Source organism: Acomys minous, assembly GCF_964271855.1.
Source record: "Acomys minous genome assembly, chromosome: 1".
Lineage (NCBI taxonomy): Eukaryota > Metazoa > Chordata > Mammalia > Rodentia > Muridae > Acomys > Acomys minous.
In genome coordinates, this window is record NC_140483.1 from 5,628,186 (window position 1) to 5,643,729 (window position 15,544).

The window sequence follows — 15,544 nt, forward strand, 5'->3', positions numbered from 1 at the left end:
GTGGCTCCATGATTTAAAGGGAAGTGGTGTGCCGTAGCGTGGACGGGCCATCCCTTGTTCTCATGCCCCAGCTGTGCTCTTAAGTGCTGTAGTGTGTTCTAGAGGCTGTAACAACACGCCATTGTGATGGTAAACTGTTCTGGAGGCCAGGGCATCCAGGAATAGTGTTCGGTTAGTTTCCCTTCCTCAAGCACACTACCTCCTTCCTGTGCCAGGTCCTGTGCAAGAACAGAGCAGAAGGGCAGGGCAGCTCTCTTGGCCTTTCTTACATGGGCACTAATCTACCCTCAGGACATAATCTCTTCCCAAAGATCTCACTTCTTCCTAGGATTTCAACTGTGTAAGCTGGGGCCAGGGGAAACATTTTCAGACCATGGCATGGACCCATTGATGGTCTAGGAAGTCACTTTCCTGATTCTATGGAAACCCTTGAAGACATGTGCTGTTTCTATTACTCGGGGAATTCCGGAGTCTACGTGAGTCTAGAGTGTGGAAGATCTCTGACAGAGTTGTGGCTGTGCCCCTTCCCCACCCAGATCAGCCTGGAGGGAGACCACAACTCTTGCCCTCCAGTTTATCTTCCAATCTTGCCTCACCCAAGGCCTGGGAGTCTCTTCTGGGTGGTACCCTTCTATGTCCCTGCCTCAACATGTCTCTACAGTGGTGGAAATCTGAGATGTTAAGGTTTCTGTGATCTTGCTACTTTAGTAGGCTACCGAAGCCCAGGAACACTGAAGGTTATTTCTATTAAACTATGTTTCTTTTAGTTTATCTCTTAACCTGGGTATCACACAAATGATTAAGACTCTTTTATATTTGTTTATAAGGCTTTATAACACAATCTTGAGCAATTTAAGCCTGTTCTAAGTCTCTATGTCATCCTGACTCCATCTCTGCCTAAATCCCCAAGTTACTTGCTTTTTAGTTCTTTCTTTGCTCCCGCTGAATCTTCTTCATCTCTCCTGCACCTCTGCCCCTGGATGCATCCCCCTCACTCAATCCCCCTACTTCCTCTTCTAACTCCTCCTTAGCTGTCAGGAAGTCCAGCCCTAGTCTCTCCCCTGCTCAGTGATTGGCTGTAAGCTGCTTTATTGGCACACAAGGGGACAATTAGGGAGCAGAGCTTATACCACACTGAGACAGGACATTCTCAGAACAAGGCCTGCAACCAGATATGGTAGGCACAGAAATCAGCGTTTGAATTATACAACAACCTTATACCAGCACAGGAGTCTCTACAGTTTTCCTTGCATGTCTGCTGCAAGTCAAGGCCGCTCAAGTAAGGACTAAAGGAAGCGTTGGGTTGCATGACCCCTGGCTAGCATCTCTAGGAACTGCCCACCATGCTATTTATCGAGGAGGCTACTGCACTAATCTAGACTCAAGGCTCCAGGAATGGGTGTGGGCAGAGGTGAAGCCAGCTCTTTCTCGTGGAATTCGTGCTAACGGTGGGAGATGGAGTTGAGGGCCTGGGTGGAGCTAATGTCCATTCTCCTTTCATGTAGCTCCCATGGCTTATACTTCCCCTTGTCCTTTCCCATCACCCATCCTAACTCACCAGGTCCTGCCAAGGAAAAGATGTTCTTCAAACCACCGTTGGCGGATGGTCTGCTGTATTTTGATGCTAATTAATAAAAAGCCATCCCACATGGGAAGGGTGGATGAGATAGGTGTGTCTAAGGTTCCAGGGCTTAGAAAGAGAGAGAGGGATTCTGAGAGAAAGACCAGAGGAGAGAGATCTGAGGAAGAGAAGGGAAGAGAGGAAGGCCGCCATGGGTTAGATGGAGGAGAAGCACAGGGCCGGCGTGGATGGAGATTCGGCCCAGATGAAGAACTTTAGCAAGTATATGGGATTATGGATGGGAGGTAGCTTGATAAAAGTTATTAGAAGCAGATGGCATGGGAAATAATTTAGAGGATTGATATCTGCCCTGTCCCAGGTTAACTAAGGCTATTTTAAAATATAACAAGTGTCTGTGTCTTGATTGATTGGTAGCTGGGCATACTGAAAATACTGATAAATTAACAACAACACACCACCCATCCCTTTCGCTATCATATCCCCCCTCCCCCTTCCCTCCCTGTCCCCTTTGTCCTCCCCTCCCTCCCTCCCCCTTCCCTCCCTGTCCCCTTTGTCCTCCCCTCCCTCCCTCCCTCCTTCCCTCCCTCTCCCCTTTGTCCTCCCCTCCCTCCCTTCCTCTCTCGTCTGCCTAAGTCATTGAATGCTAAATCATGAAAACAGCCTTTCTGAAGCAAAAATCTGAGCCTGCCAGCCCAAATTGTTCCCTGACACTACAGTGTCCACACAGTGCAGTGTGGTCTGATTCCTGTGTACATTACGGGCTACTCTACCCTGTCACCTCTGTGGGGATGTCGCTGGCCTAGGGCTGGGGCTGTTGCTCATTGAGAAACATCACGGTGAAGTGGCACAGGGCGTAAACTCATGACTAAATATCCTGGCTTTGATTAGAGAAGTTTTAAATTTTGTAGTGACCGGGGCTAAACTCAGAGCCTTGTACATGTCACATAAGCATAATACCACTGGGTCTTGCACAAATAATTTTAAGTTCAGGCCTTTATCTATAACATGCCAGTAGAAGGAGTAAATGAGAATTGTAAGATTTTTTTTTTTTTAATTTGTGTGTTGGGGAGTTTGCCTGAATGGGGAGTTTGCCACATGCCTGCAGGGCCAGAAGAGGACATTGTATCCCTTGAGACTAGAGTTAGAGATGGCTGTGAGCCACCATGTGGGTGCTAGGGGGCCCAATCTCGTCTGCTCTTGACCCAAACCCTCTAAATGAGAATGTTTTACAGGTTTACATAGCACACAGTGGGAGCTCTGTAAACATTTGTCAAATTAAATTATTTCCTAAGTGTCCAGTGCTTGCCGTAAACCCTCTTCACCCCATCAGACTTAATTCTTTGTCTTTGAAGGAGCAAATACATCAGGTTCCTGCTGAGGGCTTTCATATTGTTTTGTTCTCTACCTTGCTTTCCCATGGCTGCTGTGACAAGTGAGCACAGACGGGACAGTTTAAAAAGCAAAAATGTACCTCTCATAGTACTATGCACCAGACCATCTCGACAGAGCCTCCCTGAGCAGAACTCAGATGTCGCAGGCCGTGCTTCCTGCAGGGGCTCTGAGGAAGGACAGGCGTCTTCGCTGACAGACCCCCACCTCAGGGCCACATCAGGTCAACCTGTGTCCCTACAGCATGTGCTGCCTCCTCTTCAGGCCATGCCAAATCTCTTTCTGCCTCTCTGGAAAGGGGCCTTGGGATGGAGTTGAGAGTCAGGAAGCTCTCACTAGCTCCGGCCCTCAACACATTTGTAAGCCTCCGTCTTAACCATACAAGGCAACGCTTACACGCTAGGTATGAGGCCCTAATCATATCTTTGAGTGCCATTACCCGGGCCCTTCAGAACTGTCTCATACCTTCCTATAACAGTGTGAGCACCCAATTAGATCTCAGTTGTCTGTGCTATAGCACCCCGAATGCGCGGGACCTCCTCTGCACACTCACAGCAGGTAAAGTACATATAGAAGGACACCTGCAGGGCCCCGTTTGCGTTCCCTGCTGGTCTCTCTCTGCTAGGGCTTTATTTCCTAGCCCAGAGCTGTTTCTTCCACGTGTTAATCTGCAGCTGGAAGGATGCGTTACAAGTGGATTAAATGGTCTTCTAGGCTCAGGCGGTTACGCAGAGGGCGCCTTCATCCTCTGCCATGCCCGCATTTCAGTGTGAGGCAAAGCAGCCCCAAATCTCTCCAACACTGCTTTTCCCAAATTGTGGGACAAATGGGAGAGGAGCCCGTAGATGGGGCCCTGGCAGCCAGACAGCTTCCTTCACGGAATGTGAGACCGCTGAGTGGCAGAGTGACAGCCTTGAGCTGCACGGAGGGTGCTGTCATCAGTCTGCCCCGGCTGGCTGGGAGCCATGCCTTGGCCATTTATTTTAAGCACGGTTTTTAATCATAGCTGAGGCTCCTAACTTTATGGCTATTGCTTCACAGCCCATTTCCCCATCTCGAGTCACCTGAGTTCATACAGATTTTTCTGAAATGAAGCCGCTTGTTTTCCTGTGTTCCCCAGTGACAGTCACTTCTGCCCCGAGATGCCCTGGATTTAGTGCCTGATACAGGCGTGGTGGTACATGCCTGTAATGCCTTCACTAGGAAGGAGGCGGCAGCATCCAAAGTCCAAGGTCATTCTATGGTATGTAGGGAGGTATAGGCCAGCCCGTCACAAAAGAAAATGTGTGTGTGTGTGTGTGTGTGTGTGTGTGTGTGTGTGTGTGTACAGGGAATGGACAGGTTACTCAGTCACTTTGCATAGTTCTTAAAACAGTAAACTGTGTACTGTTTTACAGGCCCCATAGTTGTTTACTTAGAAGTAAATCTTTTCATCTTCATACTAAGAATGTCCCCTCCCCAAACTGGAATGCTAAAAAGTAAAACAAAATGACAGCCCAAAACCACACAGCATAGGTGTGGGAAATATCCAGAGAGTTCCAAAGTTTGAGAAAATGCCCCTGGAGGGTGACAGGTTTGTCAAACAAGTGTTGCTGCAGTCACAGACCTGTTACTCTGAGGAGTATGTGTAAAAGGTTTCTCAACTCTCATACCTGTTTTAAGGGAAGTGAGAGGTGTTTAGTAAATATGTTGGCTTGGTGGCTGGCCCATGATACCCAGTAACTAAGAGTAACTATCACTGGGCTAAATTCTGTGGGGTTATAGGTCCCAGTGCCACACTGTGATGGCCACAACGCTTACTAAAATGGATAAGTGGGTCCTAGAAGATGGTTCAGAGTACAAAGGCCCCTGTCACCAAACCTGGCAGACAGCCAGATCCAGGCCCCAGTTGGTAGAAGGTGAGAACTTAGTCCTGCAGGTTGCCCTCTGACCTCCACACACATAGTAGCATACAGGCATAGGTGTGTACTCACATACATACACACAAAAATAAAATGTAACATACTTAAATGCATCTTAAAGCATAATAATAACAAAATAAAACGGACAAAGGAATCCATTGCCATGGTGTCTTCTCCTTGGAGGAAGGTTTACTCATTTTATCATTAGTAGAATTTTATTCAAGCGCCTCGAATTCTCCAGCTTATGATTTAGCCTGTGAACAAAACTTGGGGAAGGAACCACAGCTCCCACTTACCTCTCTCTCCACAGCTACTGCTGATTAGAGCCTCACCTTTGTGGAGAGGTTGGAACGTTGCTGGTTGGGAGCTTCATGGCAGTTTTTCTTGGGCTCTCTGCTGCTGTTGGTTCCCTCAACAGTCATTTCTTGCCTACCCTGTGTCTAACCTAACAGCCTTGTGAATAACAGGTATCAGATCATTAGCCCCAAACGCTAAGACTGTAGCCAGACTGAATCTGAGGCCTGCAGCTGAGGTTCCCTCTCCTGTAGCCAGCCCACCTAGTGGTTCCAGGATGTATTTTTTGGTGTCTTGTTACTGTTGTTGTTACTATGGACATTTTATCAAACTGTTAAAATGTTGGAATGTGGAATTTGAGGTAACTGAAACTTGGCCATGGCCCTCATACTGGCTCCGGAACGAACCCTCTCTAGACCCCCGCCCCCTGGGACGTGAGAGCTATGGTTTTTTGCACACACAGCTCAACAACTGCAAACCACATTTATTCACCCCTGCTCAACCTGCCGGGATCTAAAAGGGGGTTAGTCTGCGGGCTCTGCGGGTGGTGGCCTGGTCGGCTTGGGACTCCTGGCTTTGCCCTAGAAGGGTTCAGCCCGGTAGGTGCACGCTGACTCCCGGCTGCGCGCACCCTGTCTGCGCACCCACGCGCAGCTCACTCCCCCCCCCCCCCCCCCCGCTGCTCCGGGGCGCGGCCAGGGCGCAGCACCCGCCCCGAGCGGAGCGCCGGAGTTCCTTGAAGGCCAGCGACCGCCGCAGACCGGCCCTCCCTCCCGTGACGCGCGTGCCCCGCAGCGCGCAGCCGCAGCGCCGCCAGCATGCGCGCCGAGGCCCACGGCGGCCTGGAGCGCTTCTGCAGCGCGGGCAAGGGCCGGGGGCTCCGCGCGCTGCGGCCCTTCCACGTGGGCGAGCTCCTCTTCTCCTGCCCGGCCTACGCCTGCGTGCTCACCGTGGGCGAGCGGGGCCACCACTGCGAGTGTTGCTTCGCCAGGTACGCGGGGACCGTGCGGGAGGGAGGGGCCACATGGGCCCACGTGCGCCGCGCACCGCACAGCCACGGCCTGCCCCGCAGCCTGGCCGGCGCTGCCCCACGCCTATCTGCTGGAACTTAGGCACCCTGTGGTCGGTCCCCAGGCCTTCCAGGCAGTCCCGAGGTGGGCGGCTCCCCAACCCTCTAGGAGTGATCACTCATCATCAGCCTTGGGACCCTTCCGGTCGTTTTTGAGGAGGGAAGGTTTGGGGCATGTTCATGAGACTGTGCTCCTTGGATGTGGGTGAGGGGGACACAGCTGCCCGGAGAGTATTGATGATTATCGTGTGTTTCCTGTGTGTGTAAACGTCGTATCCATATCCGTCTGCTAAGCCTTAAGGTAGCGTTGGAGCAGAAAGGTAGCTTGGCATTTCCCAGCCCACCCTATCTCTTCATTTTACAGACACACTTTTATCCTAAAAATACAGTTGGGAAACTAGAGAGGAAGGGAGGTTGTGGGTACAAGGCACTACTAAGAGGCTGAAGCCTGGCCTGGCTCCTGGCTATCACTTCCCACCCACTTCCGTGCTCCCTAAGTTTACTGAGGTAGGAGGTGGTCTGGCTTTGGGGTTCAGCCTGTCCGAGGCCCTCCATGAACGCCTGAGGAAGGCACCCTGCCTTACTTGCTTTGAAGGTTCAGGGTCTTTACCTTTGAAATGGAGATGATGGGTTGGATTAAGCTCACCTGAGGTTCTGCAGGTACCTCTTGAGGAATAGGCTGAGTTGAGCACTCAACGAAGCTCTCAGCCTCCCAGACCTGTGTGCCTCACTCTACAATAAGACAACAAAAGACTGGACAAAGGCTGAATATTAGAGTAATCTCGGCCGCCGGGACTCCCTGCCAGAACTGTCTTCCGCTTGGGGGCACCTGGAAAGGACTAGACGCAGAACCGTGCCGTGGGGCAGCGGAAGGGCTGTATGTGATGTGCCTCTTTGAATTGGTGAGCCAGGAGCTAAGGGGTCATGGCACCACTTTGCGTCGTTTGAGTGAAGTGAGCATTCGGTTTTCCCAAAGTTAAAAAGGCTGCTGCGACGGGGCCCCTTGATCTTCTGAGCCTCACTGCGGCTGGGAGTCTGCAGCAGTGTGGGTGTCTGCGGTGAAGGAGCAAAGCGGGTCACCCAGCACACAAGGGGCCTCCGTGAGGGGTCCCGTTGCTTGCTGGAAGCCGGGGTGCAGTGAGGTGGTGCGGGCCCTGCCCAGGGCGCGGTTAGGGACTCTGCCAAGTCTGCCCTCCTGAAATTAAATATCTGCGTTGACAGCTGAGACGGGCGTCTCCTCCTGTACACAGGCACACAGCCTCCTGGAGCACCCTCACAAATCACTCAGCCACAGGAGCTGACGAAGTTTGCGCTCTCTTGTCTGCTGTCTGTCTGTCTCTCTGGCGTTTGTTAATATCACTAATTGTTGCCTCGCTTCCCTCCCCAGGGACCCCTAGGCAGTCACTCCTCCTCTGTTTGGCTTATATAAACGTGTGTCAGCCGCCAGAGTCCTTGGAAATCAACTAAAATACTGAACAAGAAGTAACACTCAGGAGACCCATGCATCTAAAGTCTTTGTGCCTCCCTCCTCCCATGGTCCCCGTTAAATCTGATTAGTTTTGCTAGACCACTCTTGTAGACTGCATTACTTGGTCTCCTGTCTGTACACGACTGAGGCCTAAGCTGTTCAGACGTATTGAAGGGACCCATACACGCCAGTGTGGAGTCTCAGGAAGAGGAACATTCTACACTTAGGGGTGCATGTGGGCCCATGTGCCATACCTCCAAATAAAAGGTACCTCCATCCTTTGTTGTTTGTGCTAGAATTATAGTGAGACCGATATCACCTAAGATAAGAGAGGCACCTGAGATCTCATGCTACAGCTACGGTGTCAGAATTTAACTCATTTCGAAGGAAAAACATAATTTATTCAGGAGTAAGTATGTTGTATTAACGGAGAAATGGTGAGAGATTTCCCTTTTTTCTTTTTAGCTCTCTACAAAATAGGATTCTTAATGCCCGGGAAATTCTTTTCTTTCCTTTTTTCTTTTTTTTTTTTTTCCCCCTGGGAGTTTTAAATTAGTATCATATTTTCTCAGCTTGGTGGGTGATATTTGGGAAGATGCAGATCTTGCCTCAGCTGCTGAAAAGCAACTCCTAAGAATATAACTTCCAGGTGAGCTGTCCCTTTTCCATACATGCAAGCATACATACATACATGCATATATGCATGCATGCATACATAACACACACACACGTACACACACACACTTTGTGTACATATTTGGTCACTAGTTAACTTTCTGCCAAACTTAGAGGGCACGCACCTACACTCATATGTATGTACCTTCTTTGAATATCTATTTCAAACTGAAAATTGCCCAGTTCTGACTCTCGGTTTTATTGGCTTCAGAAAGGAAGGCACAGCTGTAAGCAGGTGTTGACTAGAACATTCTGCCTCTGAGGACCAGGGTCTCCCTCTTGGTCTTTATTCTCCTGCTCCTGGGACACTGTGTAACGAGGACCTCGTTATCGTTATCTGTCTCAGCGTGGGAGAGAGCCCAAAGGCCCTTTCGGCTTTTGTGGTGAGCTGTGTGTGTTTCCTCTGGCTCACACACCCTGCTTGCTTTTAGCACCGAAACGGTGAAGAGGATGGCCTGTCATGAGCAGAGGATCCTTGCCCTCCTGTCCCCAGGTTTATTCCTTAGCGGTGTCCATCTTGCTTCTGCCATTGCCTGACCTGGCAAAACAGGCCTTAGTAGACTTAATTATATTAAGGACCAGGAAATCCTAGTGCTGTTAAAGTTCTCTGAAATAGATCCTGCCTCAAACCCCTGCTCTGGAGGAAAATCTGGTACTCAGTGCTCTCTCTTGCTGCTGTTCTAGAATGTTCTTAGGAGAATATAAGGAAATACGGTTTCAAATGCTCTAAAATTATCATGATTTCTAGATGGGAAATTGGGCATATGTAATAATAAGGATTTTCCCTCATCTGTTAAGCCCGTGCTTATTAAATAAGCAGTAAGATGAGAACACACAGGCAGGACACTTCAGAATATGGACGGGTGAGTGTGGCACAGGCCTGGAATCCCAGTAGCCAAGGAGGCTGATGCAGAAAGATCGCAAGTTGCAGAGCAAGCTCCAGCTAGGGGAAAAAAAAATCTCTGTGGGGACCCTGCTCAGGGGTTGGGAGTGTGTGCAGAGCCTGAGTACAGGGTGGGGGGCAGGGGTGGGGAGGTGGCCCTCTTTATCAGGTAAGGCGCTCTTGGGTTATCACTGCCATTGTTTTTAGAGACAGCAAGGCAGGGCTTTGCTCTGAGGAGAATGGGCCTGGCTGCTTCTCTTCCCCGTGGCTGTCTGTGGGCAGTGGGTCCCTCTGCCTGTAAACTTAACCCTGAGGAGCCCACCCTGCCGAGCTGGCTGAAGATGAGAGGCAGTCAGGTGCCTGTCCTGTAGGCTGAGGAAGCAGGCACACGTAAGCTGGTTTATCCTGTGCTGCATGTAAGATGCTGTAACTCCAGGAACGCGCTTTGCTAGGTGGAGGGGGATCCTTGGATGCCTGTGCAGAACCCTACTCACTGACCTGGAGCTGAAAGCTGCCCTTCTCTCGAGGCTTTCAGGAACGATGATGTTTCCTGAAACCCCAAGTCACCATTACACACACAGAGGCAGGGCTCCTTGAGAAACTGCCTTACCGCTCCCGAGTGCTCACACCACACACACACACACACACACACACACACACACACACACACGTATGTATATCAGTGATCTATCTTCACACACAACAGAAGAGGGAATTGGATCTCGTTACGGATGGTTGTGAGCCACCATGTGGGTGCTGGGCATTGAACTCAGGACCTTTGGAAGAGCAGCCAGTGCTGTTAACCTCTGAGCCATCTCTCCAGCCCCCACACCTTACTTTCTTAGCGTGATATTAGTCAACTGTTCAGTGAAAATGAGAAAAAACAGAGCTTCGCACTTAATAAGGCCGTCACAGTTCCTGTTTCCTCCCTTGGCCATGCCGTGATGCTTCCAGGGACGGCTCAAAGCCTTATCCTCCTTGAGATGGTAGTGTGTGTGAAGGTACATGTATATGTGTGTGTATACATATAATGTGTGTATATGTGTGTGTCCATTTATGTATGTGTGTATGTGTGTTTGTGTGTACTTGTGTGTGTATATGTGTGTCCATTTGTATATGTGTGTATGTGTATTTGTGTGTACCTGTGTATGTGTTTGTGTCCATTTGTGTATGTGTGTATGTGTATTTGTGTGTACCTGTGTGTATGTGTGTGTGTCCATTTGTATGTGTATGTATGTGTATTTGTGTGTACCTGTGTGTGTATGTGTGTGTGTCCATTTGTGTATGTGTGTATGTGTATTTGTGTGTACCTGTGTGTGTATGTGTGTGTGTCCATTTGTGTATGTGTGTGTGTGTATTTGTGTGTACCTATGTGTGTCTGTGTCTGCACTCACATTCTTGCATACAGGCTCTGAAGCCAAATCTGCCTGTACTCTTCCTTCACTCTTCCCTTGACAGGTAGCAGCCAGGTATGTCCCCAGTCAGAGGCCTCAGTCCTTTTCCTAGCTTGTTGTTTTGTTTCAACAAGGCTCTATGTAGCCTTGACTATCCTGGAGCTCAGTGGGATCACCTGTCTCTGCTGGGTTAAAGGCCAGTGCTCTAATGTTCAGCCCTAATTTAAAAAAAAGGCAGGCCAGGTGGTGCATGCCTTTAATCCCAGCACTTGGGAGGCAGAGGCAGGTAGATCACTGTGAGTTCGAGGCCAGCCTGGTCTACAAAGTGAGTCCAGGACAGCCAAGGCTACACAGGGAAACCCAGTCTCAAAAAACCAAACAACAACAACAACAAAAAGCCAAAAACTATTTATACTAAGTTGCCCCAGGTTAGCCCTGAACACACTCCTTAGCCCTCAGCCTCCTCAGTAGCTGGGATCGTAGGCCTGGCCACCACGCTTGATGCATTATTTCTAAAACTGCCATCAGATGGCTTGGCTGCCTTCACTCTGTGCACTAGGCAGATATTGATGCTTTAGCGTCCAAGGAAAAGCTGCATTCTTCCATGTGGCCCATCGCTGCTTAATCCAATGGGGTTCTGGAAGCCACACAGATCCTTCGTCTCTGCCCGTGCCCCTCACTTCCCTGTAGTCCAGCAGGACAGCATTTGTGAGGAAGCTCTTTTTGTTTGTTTGGTTAATTTTCAGGACCGCTTTGTAGATGGGATTTCTTGTGTAGTGTCGCCACTAGGCTTTTGGGTGGCGTTCTTGTAGGACAAGTAGGTTGCCCACTTCCTGTCGAAGGGTTCTTTAAAAATGCCTTTTAAAAAAACTCTGCTGTTCTCTGTATAGGCCCAGGCTAGGGCTGCAGCCTGAATGTGGCCTTCAGAGAAACTCAGTCTGTTCTAGAATTCAAAGTAGGAAGAAACGCCTGAGAAACTGCTCGTCCATGTTTTAAGTGTCCTCTCCTGTGCCACAGCCAATCTCCTCTTTCTCCTGTCGCTGTAAAAGTCTTTCTCTGCCTCCCCAGCACCTTCCGTGGGTTCTATGTAGGCAGCCGCAGTGCCTGTCTCAGACTCTTCTTTCGTCTCCCGCACAAGGCCACTCTTACTGTTTTTAAAAAGCCTGTTTTCCTGCCTTGCAGAGAGGCAGCCCCTTTGGCCACCTCTTTGAAGTGGTGTGTGTGCCCTGATCCTCCCCTGGACCTGAGCAGGCTGAGGACAGGTGCCCTCTTGTGCCTCGCTTTCCCTGGGGAGCCTGGATGTCTCGTGTCCAGGCCTGCCCTCTCTGGCCACCAAGCCCAGGTCTCTTCCTCTCAGGGACCTGTCTTGGGGTGCTCTTCAACCCACGTCTGCAGCTTCACGTCTGCGGGTTCTGAGGAAGCCTGCACTAGTTTAGGGGTGCAGTTCTCAGGTGGGGAAGTGACTGAAGTTCCTGTCTTTTCAGGCTTGAGCGCCTGACCTTGGCCTCATTAGCTCTCTGAGCTGTCACAAAGCCACACACCTCACTTTGTGTCACTTCTGCTCACTCCCTGCCTGCTACCCTCAGAGGCCTCCCTTTCAATTGCAAAGGCGTTCACAGGGACACAATAGAACAGAAAAAAAGAAACCCAGGCTCTTCAAGACTGCTTGGAAGGGCAGGAATATACAATTTAGCGGGAAAATAATTTTTTAAAAAGCCTTGAAGGTTCTAGAAACAACCTATCTTTTCAGGGCACACATGTGTTGAGGATCCAGCTGTGTCCCCTCAAATCTTCAATCAGAAGTTTAAAAATAGTGCACAATTCCTTGTGCCAATTTATTAACGTAAAACCTGGTGACTCTTGTGTGTAAAGTGGCGGGTTGTGGGTTGCATTATACTGTTAAAGTGTGCTGGGTGAGCACGTCTGGGAGAAAGCGCATCTGGAAATTCCTAAGAGTGTATTTTGAGCAAGTTCATAGTATCTCGAGACCAAATTGGGAGTTGACCACAATAACAAGGATGCAGGTTCTGATTCCCAGGGCGCATTGGTACCCAGAGGACAGTAGTCACTGTAGAGGACCAAAAAGGATGCTCTTGGGAGAACTGAACTTCACCCCCCCCCCGGCTTGCAGGCCAGTCAGTCTCTGGCTGTCTAACTGTACAAGTGAAAAAGGATTTCATATCCTGGCACTTGACAGAAGTTAAAAATTTGTGGCAAAAATGGAAAGTCCTAGAGCCAGAGAGATGGCTTAGTGGTTGGGAGCACTTGCCCCTTTTCCAGGGGACTCACATTCAGATCCTAACCCCCCCCCCAACATGTTGGGCAGCTCACAACTGCCTGTTAACTCCAGCTCCAGAGAGGTATGGCGCCCTCTTCTGTCCTCTTTGGGAAGCACACACACGCGCACATGCACACACGCCCATGCCCATGGCATACATGATGCACATGTGAATTTGAAGAACATTTCTTTTCAGAGACTTTCAAAGACGTGGACACCAGCTCCTATTTTGCTGATAGTTTTTGTGGTAATGTTACTGTAAGGCATACTTCTGGTGAGCCTAGACAGCCTTACCTGTCACTTCCTGAATCTACAGTGATAACCTCAAATGTCCTTCAAGCCTCAGAGTCGGGGGCTTTAGTTATGAGCACCTAAGTTCTCAGAGAGTAGAAACTATGCCTTTTGCCCTATATAAAAGTATTTGTATTTCTGACGTAGAAATGATGCAAAGAAATCAAGACACCTTATAATCCAGTAGAATGTGTTCTGGTGTTGACACAGCTCAGCCTTCATCTCAGCACCGTCCCTTTTAAAGGATTTTTTAAAAAAATCAAGACACTGTGTGTGTGTGTGTGTGTGTGTGTGTGTGTGTGTGTGTGTGTGTGTGTGTGTATGTAGAAGGAGACCCCTTGCAGGTTGCTGGAGTAGATCCTTTCAGCCCAGTTAACAATTGTGTTAGGCCTCTCTTGCCCTTTCCAGAGGTAAGCCTGCAGCTTTCTAGACCTCCAGGAGAAACTGCATTATGGAGAAAGGGCACCCCCAGATCCCCTTATGCAGTCCCAGAGGCCACTGTTTGCTTCACCTCATTAGATTAATGCTTCCATTGAGACATCCCCGAGCCCCATCAGTTATCTCCCTCATAAAATGAGCAAAAGGAGGGAGGTGGTGTCCTAGCAACCTTCTAGGATGTAACTGGAGGACCAGCATGCTGTGTATGGCAAATGCGAAGACAGCTGGCTGCTCACTCTCTCTTGAGGAACCTGTACCCACACTTAGCTCCGTCCTGCCTTCCAGGCAAACTCTCAGGTGTGCCTCACGGTCTTCTGTGTGGCGCCCGCGCTGCTAGCGTAGGCTACGGCGAGGGTCTGCGGATTGAAAAGAGGACACAACAGTGGGTCATTCCTGCTAAGAGAGTGCGGTTTATTGGGAGTAACAGAACTGCTTATCTATGGGGAGGAAGCAGCAACGGAACAGCACTGTGCAAAGTCCCCAAGAGGGAGCAAACCGAGGGCCAAATAATGAGACTCAAAACAAGGAAAATGAAGGCAATCAGCAGAGCACAATGTTTCAACTGCAGAGAAAAACAAGTGAAGTTTCAACTGCAGACAAAAACAAGCAATGGTCAGTACCAGCACAGCTGCAGTTCCCCACAGTTCTGAACCTTTCTCTTCTCCCTTCTGCTTAAAAGCCTGTGTTCAAGTAACTAACAGGACCTGCAGTTCTGCATCATGAACCGGATAATCCTCAAATTCTTTTCAGCACCTAAGCTGTGAGCCCCGATTTGGCCTGAGTCAAGGTCCCTGCGTCTGAGGGGTTCTTCCGGCTGCTGAGGGCGCCCTGCCTTCCGCCCGACACAGCTTTCAATCCAACAGTTTGGAAAACTTAGGGTGTTAGTTGCTGCCTTATGCCCTGAATAGTCCCTGCCTCCCCCGGAGGACTCTGGGTAGACTTTTAACAAAGCTCCCGAACAAAGCCCGAGCAGAGGGGAAGGTTCAGCCGGCTCTGGGAGGAAGCCCCTGCTGAGCGTGGGTCCTGATTCACAGGGCTCAAGTATTAAAGTGATGTGGGGAGATATCTTTAGCTGTCACACAAAAACCTGCAGCCTGGATGGCATCAGTGCTCTCCTGGTCCCCTGACCAGGGTTATAATAGGGCCGTGTCACAATTCCTGCCATCTTTGTTCCTTGCCTACAGGGCTGCAGGCCTTGCTGGCGTGAGCACCCTCTCCAGGACAGGGCTGGCTTTGCTTCTGATTGTCTTACAGCAGCCTCTGGTGAAGTTAGGCCTCACCGCTGGCCTTTTGCCTTTCCTCTTTTTCATTTGGCCGGGGCTCGCTTCTGTTAGGCGGAGCAGACTTGTCACCCGTTAGTTAAAAGCAATTGTTATTGCAAGCCCCCAGTGTGCCACTGTCCGTTCCTTTCACTGTCAAACTCGGTAAGCATTCGTTCCAGCCACAGAAAGTAGAGAGTGGACGGGATGCTGCTGCCTGTTTCATGTGGCCCAACAGCACCTGTAGCACCAGGCTGGCGAGCGAGCGGGGCTCGTTAATTACACACCTAATTTGTTGATCTCCATGGCTTGTGACTTTTAGAAGCAAAAGAAAACCACCGTGTGTCTCCTCCCTTAGAAAACGACAGGAGTGTCTGTCTTCACTCTCTGTTCCTGTCACTCATAATCAGACACTTGGCGTTTTTCTGTAATGTTTCATTTTCCCCTTTTGTGGGTAGTCATCGCTTAAGTTCAAAGAGCCCTTCTGTTCATAGCAAGTTATATGTTTGCCCATAAGACAAAGGCTTCAGAAACATCAGTTCCACAGTTATGAGTCTGAGTGGGTGTACTAAAGATATTTCTGTAGTTGATATTACTGTAAAAAAAAAAAAGTATAAAATCAC

The 15,544-nt window shown here is 49.6% G+C and overlaps 1 protein-coding gene across 1 annotated transcript in view; it reads left to right on the top strand.

Moving 5' to 3' along the window:
• Window positions 1–5,881: 5,881 nt before the first annotated feature.
• Window positions 5,882–15,544, top strand: part of SMYD2 (SET and MYND domain containing 2) — a 41,229-nt gene continuing 31,566 nt past the window's right edge. Inside the window, exon 1 of the mRNA XM_084789759.1 lies at window positions 5,882–6,157. Coding sequence (XP_084645885.1) covers window positions 5,985–6,157 — 173 coding nt within the window. The 5' untranslated portion in view covers window positions 5,882–5,984. The remainder of the gene's footprint in view (window positions 6,158–15,544) is intronic.